Source organism: Solanum tuberosum, unplaced genomic scaffold (assembly GCF_000226075.1).
Source record: "Solanum tuberosum cultivar DM 1-3 516 R44 unplaced genomic scaffold, SolTub_3.0 scf00362, whole genome shotgun sequence".
Lineage (NCBI taxonomy): Eukaryota > Viridiplantae > Streptophyta > Magnoliopsida > Solanales > Solanaceae > Solanum > Solanum tuberosum.
The window spans coordinates 143,089-152,987 of NW_006239284.1; the positions used below are offsets into that span (position 1 = coordinate 143,089).

Below are 9,899 nucleotides of genomic sequence, written 5' to 3' on the forward strand. Positions count from 1 at the left end.
ACATTAGTCTTTACTAGACTCTTATGTAGACATCTTATTATAATAGCTCATATGTGTTCATAAGTGAGTAACAATCCTTTCACTTTAGAGACACTTAGTAAGTGAGTAAACCTTTCACTTTACATTAGACTATAATCATGAGAACTACCTTTCAATCATATAGAAATCATACCATAATATACATACATACTTCATAGCTAATTCAAGTGTAAAGGGTTAAGGATGAGGAAACTAGGTCATCAACACCACAACAACACATTAGGTATAACATCATTACAATCTAAGTAATTCACATTCCATACTTGAATTCAAAGAAGAACCAACCTTCATACCTTCTTTCCCTTCGTGGGATATGCATACTTCAATTACCAAGAAATTCATAACCAGTACATAATACAAGGTAATTCAAGAAGTAATAACATAATCAACATCAATATAAGCAATTGACATATTCCCTTCATAGCCTTCAAGGCTTCATTCAAAGACTCAACCCTAATTTCATAAAAATTATACTTAACCTAGGGTAGAATCATCATACAAACATGAATTACATAACATCACATTCAATTCATAGCCTTCAATCAATATCCAACACAAAACTAGAGTTAGAAATTAGGAAAAGAAGGAGAAACATGAGTTTCATGGGGAATTCTTCAAGAAACCACCAATACAACATAAATTCATCCATAATTGTTCATATAATATCAATTAAAGTCAGTTTATAACATCAATTTAACTTTTAGAAAGAAGACCCACATTTTTGGATTGAAACCTAGAAATTGGAGATTTTGAAATTCATTTTGAAGGGGCCTCTTGGGGAAAGGAATCCCAAGAGTGATAAGCAACCATACCTTATTGATGAATTAACCACGAAAATCTGAGTTGAAACCTTGGAGAGTTGGTCTTCTTCTTGAAGCTCCAATCTTCTTCAATGGAGTTCTTGAGAAGAGAGAGAGAGTAGAGAGAAGGAGGAACTTTAGGTTTAGATCTTTGGGGTTTTGTGTTTGAGTGATAAAAGTGAGGTAACTTGACTTAAAAATCATTATATACACGTCCCCTAAAGTACCCTAAATACCCCTCACTCAAATGGACTCTTTAATGAAGTAAAAATAGATTTCTGAATTTCTGCATTTTCGTCGCGGACTTGGTCCGCGACGCGGAGCTGTTCCCTGAAGATATTTGGAATTAAATTTCGAGACAGTAGGGTCCGCGACACGACCGCGTCGCGAACAAATTTTTTTGCTCCTTGGGGGAGCAAGTCCGCGACGCACCCTTGTTCCCTGCAAGAGCAATTTGTAAGCTGCCTTGGCAGCTTGCTTGGCCAAGGTTGGGGTCCCCCTTGGGGACCCTTATTGTGATCCCGGGGGATCGTATTAGAATGTTTTGACCCTATAAACATATATTTACCTATTTTAACTCTTTTTACAAGATTACACCATCAGACGACACTCCCAAACCTGCCCAAAACCTAAGGACACACTAGAACACATTCTTTTCTAGTTTCCGGACGTCATGGTCGTTTCTTGACGTTTAGAATTTTACTCTTCCACACCAAGTCAATTGTATTAGTTTAGGTTTATAAACATCATTTTAACTATTTTTAAGTCATCATTCATAAGGTAAGGTTCTAACTTAAGTCATAGAATTTCCGGGGTGTTACATGATGTTGAAAAAATCTAAGTGTGGCGTTACAGAGAAGAGTTACAGACCGTAGATAGACTTACGGTCTATACTGTTGAATCGTCGATTGCGATAGAGATTTTGTAGATTTTTAAGAAAGAAAAATTGCCTAAGTCCTGAGCCACGGAAGGGACCTACGGACCGTAGATCGGCTTACGAACCGGAGGTTAGTCTCGTAGAATGAAGACGCGTCCTGCAACTTTATTTCCTTATTTCATTTCCTTTTATTTAGGACTTATTTTTCTATATATAGGGTATGTAAACCTCATTTTGGAGGTTAGACATTATTATTTTTGTTCTAGTTTTTGGCTTGGGAGATTAACTTGTAACTTTAGCAATTCTTAATTTCTTAAGCACGTTTTGGTGATTTTTACTTCGAAATTCTAGGATTATTCTACTCTACTACGTAAGTTCATGATTTATTCTTCAAACATTATGAATTGTTTTCTTGCTAATATGGGTAACTAAATCCACAACTAGGATTGTGGGAACCATGAACGATTAACGAAGTATGATTAGTAACTAAGTAATTCTCGAATAGTGTTTTGCATGCATTGATAATTCTTTCGTCTAAAAGTCTTTTTAATGGTGCGCAATGTTAGAACTCGCCTTGTTGCTACTTGCCGGACCAAGGAGGTAGTTAATAAGAAAAGAATTATCAACATAGATTTAGTGTGATACTATCTAATAGAATTAATGTCGATTGGTGCGAGGGTGAAAACTAAGTCATACATCGATGTGACGTCTAATATGAGGTAATGTTAAAGGTTAGTAAATTATACACATGTAGCCGAACCAAGGTGCGGGGTGAAATTCTCTAGATGTCGGACCAAGGATTTAGAGATACATAACTTATCACTTTGCATGTAATACACTAGGAAGAGATTGCTATTACTAGGATTACAAAGTTATGACCTTATGGGGAACATGTACGCCCTAGTTTCCTTCTCAATTTGATAACAACAAAAGTTTTAATCTTGCTTACTAATTACTTTCATAATTTCCAAAATTTGTTACACAAATCTCCCCCCTTTTACTTATTTGTCTCGGAAATACATTGGCTAAACGAATATAATCGTTATTGAACTTAGGTCTAAACCATATTCCTCATGGGATCGACCCCAACCTACAAGTTGATTTCTTTAAAGTTCCTATAAGGGTTCTTGAAGAAATCCTTATATCTGCAAACCAAGGTAAGAGAAACACTGATGGATTTTTCTTAATTCTCCCATGGAAGACTAGAAAACATGTTATTCATGCTCAATTATAAGTAGAAGGCAGAAGTTCCCACAAGCTACTGCTCACTTTCCTTAATTATTAAGATACTTTTCTCTTCTTCTTTGGTTTAAGTGTGAAGGGAAGTTGAAGTTCTAGAGGAATTCAAGTTATAAGGAGAAGTTTCAAAAATTGAGGTAAGGTGACTGCTCTATCTTCTTCCTCCTTATGTATGAGTTTGAGTGACGAATTATGGGTGTGCTGTCATAAAAAAACTCAAGGGGGTGGTGAGTTCAATAATTGGTTGTATGATAAAGAATATTTGAGGCTGTTTTATGTGTATTTTTATTGGTGTAGCTTGGGTAATCTTGGAAAAGGATATATAATGTATGTATTGGGCAGAGAAGGAGGGCGTGGTGATACACATTATTTTAAGGGTTGTATGGGCTCATTATCCATCAATGTTAGCTACTATTTTACGCGTCTCACGGTGTGATAGCTGCTAATTTTAGTTTATTATGACTTATATTGTAGATTAAAACCTAAAAGGGGAGGCTGAATCGTGATAGTTGTATTGGTCAGAGGATAAGGTTTGTAAGGCTATTTGATTTCCTATTTTTTGGCATGAATCCAACACTTGTATTACAAAGTAAGCTTTCTAAGTGCCCTTTGTAGTGATTGATCAATAGTTGCAGTTCCTAACCCATAGAGCATTAAAGTGAGTACTCTAATATGAGTTTATTACTAAATGTACGTGCTTACTCTACCAAGTATTAGCATGCACGTAACCTAGATTACACATGGTACATATGTTTATATGTTGGATAGACAATCTGTCCATATTTTGCCGACTTGCTTCAATTGTCTATTCCGTCATATATGTCATCTTTTCACATGTTCATATGTTCCCTTTATTGGTTATTACTCCCATTATGTTAGACTATAATGTTACCTCACAAGATCCCTACTTTCTCTATTGTACATTTTATATGTACTTACTTGGAATATGTATCCGTCCTTAAGTTGAATCTGCCCACGTTCTCCCTTGGTTCCACGTTCATGTATACCTTGTATTTGATATTAGTTAGTGAGTATTTGGCTATCATATAGAGTTCAAATCTCTTGGCTGAATGTTAAATGTGTTCACTTGATATGTGCTTCAATTTGAGATGTCAAAATGCTTACTGAGTTATATAAGCTCCTAAGTATTACGTTGGTGTCACATTTGCTTCCCATGTCATTGTTATTATCGTAAGTCCATATTCATGTCTTCTGCTACTGGTCCATAGTTCCAAATGTCAACAATGATTATGACTACCAAAACAACAATCTCAAAAGAGTTATGATCATCAAAAGAACAATCTCAAAAGAGTTATGAACATGAAAACACAATCTCAAAGATTAAAGAATCTAAGTGAAGCAATATATATAATTAAGGGTGGCAGCTCAGAGGCGAAAGCCTAGCATGGGCTGATCCCAATTGATACAGAAGGGTAGCAGCTCAGGGGCGAAACCCTAGCATGGGCCGATCCCAATTTGCGGAATTATGAGGACAGCATCCCAGGGGTTAAAATGCCTAGCATGGGTCATCCTCTTCTACCACTGATCAGCTGGTCATTGTATCATATGTCTTATAAAATTATAACGCACATAAAAGTAAGAAAAGAATGTAACATACATGATTCCACAAGTATAAGCAAAGGTGGTCTCAAAATCCTTATTTATTATGTATTTGGTTTCACTTGAGCTCTCATTTTACATATGGTTGTATTATGCCTTACATATTTAGTACATTCTTTCGTACTGACATTCCTTATTGGGGACACTGCATTTCATGCTGCAAGTACAAGTACTCAACTAGTAGATCTCCCTAATAGAAGCACATGATACTCAACTGTTGTTGGTGAGCTCCAGGTTGATTCGGGGCTTTTTTGAGTCTTTACTATGCGTATTTTCATAGTGGTATAGTCACGGATTCTAGTAGAGGCTTTGTAGACGTTGTAGACCTATCATCTGTATTCATAGTTTCACTTGTCACATATCGATTCAGCTAGTCGACATGTGTTGTTTATGAAGCTTTTCATTTGTAAATCTATCAGCATAATAGTTTACTTTCTCATCATAGGTCACTTGTAAAGCATGTGTTCATATGGTACTTGTCCACCTCACCTAGGGTTGGGGTGTGACAGAGCTTATGGGGAACACGTACACCCTACTTTCCTTCTTAATTTGATAACAACAAAAGTTTGAATCTTGCTTACTAATTACTTTCATAATTTCCAAAATTTGTTACACAAATCCCCCCCCCCCCCCTCTTTTTACTTATTTGTCTCGAAAATACATTGGAAAAATGAATATATCGTTATTGAACTTAAGTCTAAACCATATTCCTCATGGGATCGACCCCAACCTACAAGTTGGGTTCTTTACATGATAACAATCACTTATGCTTCTGAAACACTCTCAGGGAAAGCAGTCGGAGATGATGTAAGGGATAGAAGTTCATCTCATCCGGAAGTTCATCGAACATGAACCTTTTTTGTTGGTAGAAGTTCATCTCATCGGGAAGTATTCCGCACACAATGTAATTTGCGAAATCTGCATACCAGGGATTTTGTTTAAGAGAGACTGCAAATACCTGTTCATCAGGGAAGGAATCGTTGATGTCACCCTCAAGCTCGTCATTTCCTTGCCTTCCTACCTTGATAAGTGGTCAGCTACCTGATTTTTGCAACCTCTTCTATCTTTGACCTCAAAGTCAAATTCTTGTAATAATAGCACCCACCTTATGAACCTAGGTTTTGCATCTTTCTTTGCCATCAAGTAATGGAGTGCAGCGTGATCAGTGTGAACGATTGCTGTAGTACCTAGCAAGTATGCTCGGAATTTCTCATATGCATAGACGACCATAAGCAATTCTGGCTCAGTGACTATATAGTTTCGTTGAGCACTATTTAGAGTTTTGCTTGCATAATAAATTGGGTGGAAAAGTTTGTTACGTTTTTGACCCAATGCCAAGCCACTAGCATCACATATCACTTCGAAGGATTCAAACCAATCAGGGCTAATAATGACCGGAGTGGATACCAATTTCTCTCTCAAGCTTTAAACACCGCCATACAAGCGTCATCAAAATAGAACTTCACTTCCTTCTCCAAGAGTTTGCACAGGGGGTGTCCAATCTTCGAGAAATAATTGATAAACCTCCTGTAGAATCCGGCATGTCCCAAGAAGCTGTGAATACCCTTCACTGAAATCGGCGGAGGCAGTTTCTCAATTACCTCTATTTTTTCCTTATCGACTTCCAATCCCTTTTGTGACATTTTGTGCCCGAGAACTATGCCTTCCTTCACCATGAAGTGACATATCTCCCAATTCAGAACCAGGTTTGTCTCTACGCATCATTGGAGTACGTACCCCAAGTGTGCCAAGCATTCCTCAAACGTGTCCCCTACGACTGAGAAGTCGTCCATGAATACATCCATAAAATCTTCTACCATGTCCGCGAAAATGGATAGCATACAATGTTGAAATGTTGCCGGGGCATTACATATCCCGAATGGCATCCTTTTGAATGCAAACGTTCCATACGGGCAGGTGAAGGTGGTTTTCTCTTGGTCTTCTGGCACAATAAAGATTTGGTTGTAACTGGACTACCCAGCTAAAAAGCAGTACCAACCCTTCTCTGATAGACGATCGATCATTTAATCCATAAAAGGCATTGGAAAGTGATCCTTTTCAGTCCACGAATTTAGCTTTTGATAATCCATGCATACTCTCCACCCGATCACTGGTCTAGTTGGCACAAGTTCCCCCTTTGCATTTGGGACTACGGTGATACCTCCCTTTTTTGGTACACATTGCACCGAGCTTACCCATTTGCTATTCGCAATAGGATAGATAACAAATGCGTCCAACCACTTGATGATCTCCTTTTTTACCACTTCTTGCATTGGTGGATTCAATCTTCGCTGATGCTCAACACTAGGCTTACACTCACTATCAAGTTGAATCTTGTGAGTACAAATACCGAGAGGAATGCCCACTATATCAACAATGGTCCATCCAATAGCTTTTATGTGCCTTCACAATACTTCAATGAGCAAATTTACTTGCCATTCAAGCAAGTCAGCTGCGATGATCACCGGTAGAGTGTTATTTTCCCCTAAAAAGACATATCGGAGATGAGATGGGAGAGCTTTCAATTCCAGATTAGGTGGTTCTTCTGTTGATGGTTTTGCGAGAGGACTCTCTCTATTTTTTGGGTCGATATCCAACTTGATTGGGGTCTTTGTATAACCTCCTAATCCCGACAAGGCAGCTACTACTTCCTCATAACCCTGAACTTCAGATTCATCATAATTAGCAAGTACGGCTTCAAGAGGTTCGTTCATGCATATCAAATGTCTTACACTAGCTACCGCCTTATCAATAACATCATCAGTAGACACCACATTAATATCACTTGGGTGTTTCATGGATTTACAAATGTTAAAGGTTACTGCATCTTCGTTCACCCAAAACCTCAATTCTCCACTCTTAACATCCACCAATGCTCTCCCGGTTGCCAAGAATGGCCTTACCAAAATAATGGGAATTTCGGCATCTATTTCACAATCTAAAATCACAAAATCAGCCGAAAAGATGAACCGATCGACCTTTACCAAAATGTCATAAAGTATCCCCACAGGATGTTTGATTGAACGGTCTGCCATCAGAAGTCTTATAGTGGTTTCTTTCGGCTCACCCAACCCAAGTTGTTTGTATATTTCATAAGGCATTAAGTTGATGCTTGCTCCCAAATTGCATAAAGCTTTAGCGAATTGGAGCACGCCTATGGTGCAAAGGATGGTGAATGCGCCGGGATATTCTCTCTTTTTGATCAGCTCCTTGGACATAATTGCACTGCAACTATATGAAACTTCAATTGTCTCAAAATCCAAGCTCCTTTTCTTGGTGACTAGATCTTTCATGAACTTGGCATATCCCAGCATTTCCAATAACGCTTCCACAAGGGGGAGGTTGATTGATAGTGTCTTGAGCACTGACAGAAACTTCTTGACCCTCTCATCCTCATTCTTCTTCAAGCGTTGGGGAAATGGTGGATGTATTTTGGGTAAAGGTTGCATAACCTTTGGAATGTGAACCTGTTGTTCCACTTCTTTATGAGGTTCTTTGGCAAAGTTTTGATGGATGAGTGACTGCTGTTCCTCTATCCCCTTATCTTCTTCATGCTGTTGAGTATCTTCATTTCCCATCACATTACCAATTTCCACTTTGCCGCTACGAGTGACCACAACCAGTTTTCTATCGTCATCTTCCATCGTTATCTTTGGTTTCAATTGAGCTGATAATAAACTCAATTGTCCTTCAAGTATCTTAATGGCATTGGCATGAGAATTCACTTTACTGTTCAATGATGAAAAGTCATTTTTCATCCCTTTCAACAAATCATTCGAACCCTCAACTTTATCAAGTATGCGTGACAACAAGTCATTCACCCGCGGATTGCTTGCACTCCCTTTGGATTTTGGGCTTTCACTTGAGTGAGTATAGACCAAAGGTCTAACTTTCAAACTCTTTCATTTTCCCTCATTTTTCAGCTTCCCAAACTCGTGCCTATCTAGTATTTTTGGTATTTTTGCATTCCATAATTATTGTTGTTGATTGATTCGTGCTTTGAATTGGAATACATTACCGCCTAGCTTTTCAATATTATTTTTATAGCCATTTAAGGTTGGTCTTCCGAATCCCGCTTTTATATTTAGTAATTTGTACTCATTTGCTATGATCTTATCTTAGTAATGTATGCTGGGCATCTCTGATAGGATTAGAGTGTTTGAATGCCTGTTGAAATTGGATAATCTTTCCCGTAATGCTTTGAATATTAAAGTCCCGTCTGTTTGTGCTCTAAAATAAAGTAGATTTTTTTGTGGGGTTGTGCTTGCATGTTGTTTAGTTGAGTTGGGTGAAGTCTGAGTAGCCCGTATTTGCGCCAAAACGATGTAATTTACCTAATGATAGAGTGGGTGACTTCGTTCTTAAGGGCAAAAGCCGTCAATTAGCCAAATTTGGCAAACCGGGAGAAGTTTGAGTATCTCAGGGCAATGGGTGTTATGGGTCTTAGCTTAATTTAACTAGTGCATTCTTTGATTTTGTTTTCAGGGGTTGCGGGGTTGAATTCGAGAAGTTGGGTTAAGAATAGGGATGCTGGGCCATTTGGCGAGCTTGGTCGAGCTCGCTGAACCACTCGGCGGTTAGCCTAATGTCCCACCTCGCCTTTAATTTCACGCTTTGTTTGTTAGTTGAATTTTGTAACTTTCAGCGAGAGGCCTAAGGTCGCGGAATATACTCCACGAATCACCGAAAGTATTCTTGATCGCCTTTTGTCTACAACCCTATACCTTTGTTGCACTGGAACTTTCGGCGGGAAGACCTTTACTCGCCGAGAGCTGTTTGCGATTCGCCGAAAGGTCCTTCCCATCGCCAACTTGCCAAGAATTTTGAGCCAATCCGTTCGGCAAACCTGACCTAGTTCGCCAGACCGATTCAGCTACTCGCCAACTGGTTCAGTGAGTATGGCTAAAACTGTAACAGCCCGTATTATGCATATGCTTGTTCTATTCTTGTGATACTTGACGTTGCCTTATAGTATAGGTGAGGGACCATGTTTCTTATATGGTTAGCGTTTGTTTAAACTAGCTCGGAAGGTGATGTGATGCCTTGCACGTTGCAACATGTGTACTGCAAGTTATAACTCCAACGAAAGTATTTAAACTCGAGACATGAAGGTGGTAATTGAGCTTAAAGTTGAAAGTTAAGGGCTAAGTTAAAGAAAAAGAGATTAATAATAGAAAATGGAATAAAATAGGTGAGCTTCTTGCTTGACTTAACTAAGCTAGTAGGTGACAAGTAGGTGCATCACCTACTTTGACTTATTGACTAGTCCAAAGAACCAAGTAGGTGCATCACCTACTTGAGCTATATGGATCTAGTTAAAAAGG

At 38.4% G+C, this 9,899-nt stretch overlaps 1 protein-coding gene across 1 annotated transcript; it reads right to left on the reverse strand.

Annotated features, from left to right (window-relative positions):
* Positions 1–5,335: 5,335 nt before the first annotated feature.
* Positions 5,336–8,219, reverse strand: LOC107063448 (uncharacterized). Its single transcript, XM_015315352.1, has 5 exons — positions 7,008–8,219; positions 6,672–6,908; positions 6,100–6,242; positions 5,617–5,998; positions 5,336–5,533 (listed from the first exon to the last, which is right to left on the reverse strand). The coding sequence occupies exons 1-5, from the start codon at positions 8,217–8,219 to the stop codon at positions 5,336–5,338; spliced, it is 2,172 nt and encodes a 723-aa protein (XP_015170838.1).
* Between the last annotated feature and the right edge of the window lie 1,680 nt (positions 8,220–9,899).

Bases quoted from the DNA above. Each gene is read 5' to 3' on its own strand.
- LOC107063448 (XM_015315352.1), bottom strand. From the start codon at position 8,219: ATGGAAGATGACGATAGAAAACTGGTTGTGGTCACTCGTAGCGGCAAA. The intron at 6,243-6,671 runs GTATGCATGGAT...TTCATGGTGAAG, and splicing joins GACCAGTGATCGGGTGGAGA to GAAGGCATAGTTCTCGGGCA. The intron at 5,999-6,099 runs GTTTATCAATTA...CGGTGTTTAAAG, and splicing joins CATGCCGGATTCTACAGGAG to CTTGAGAGAGAAATTGGTAT.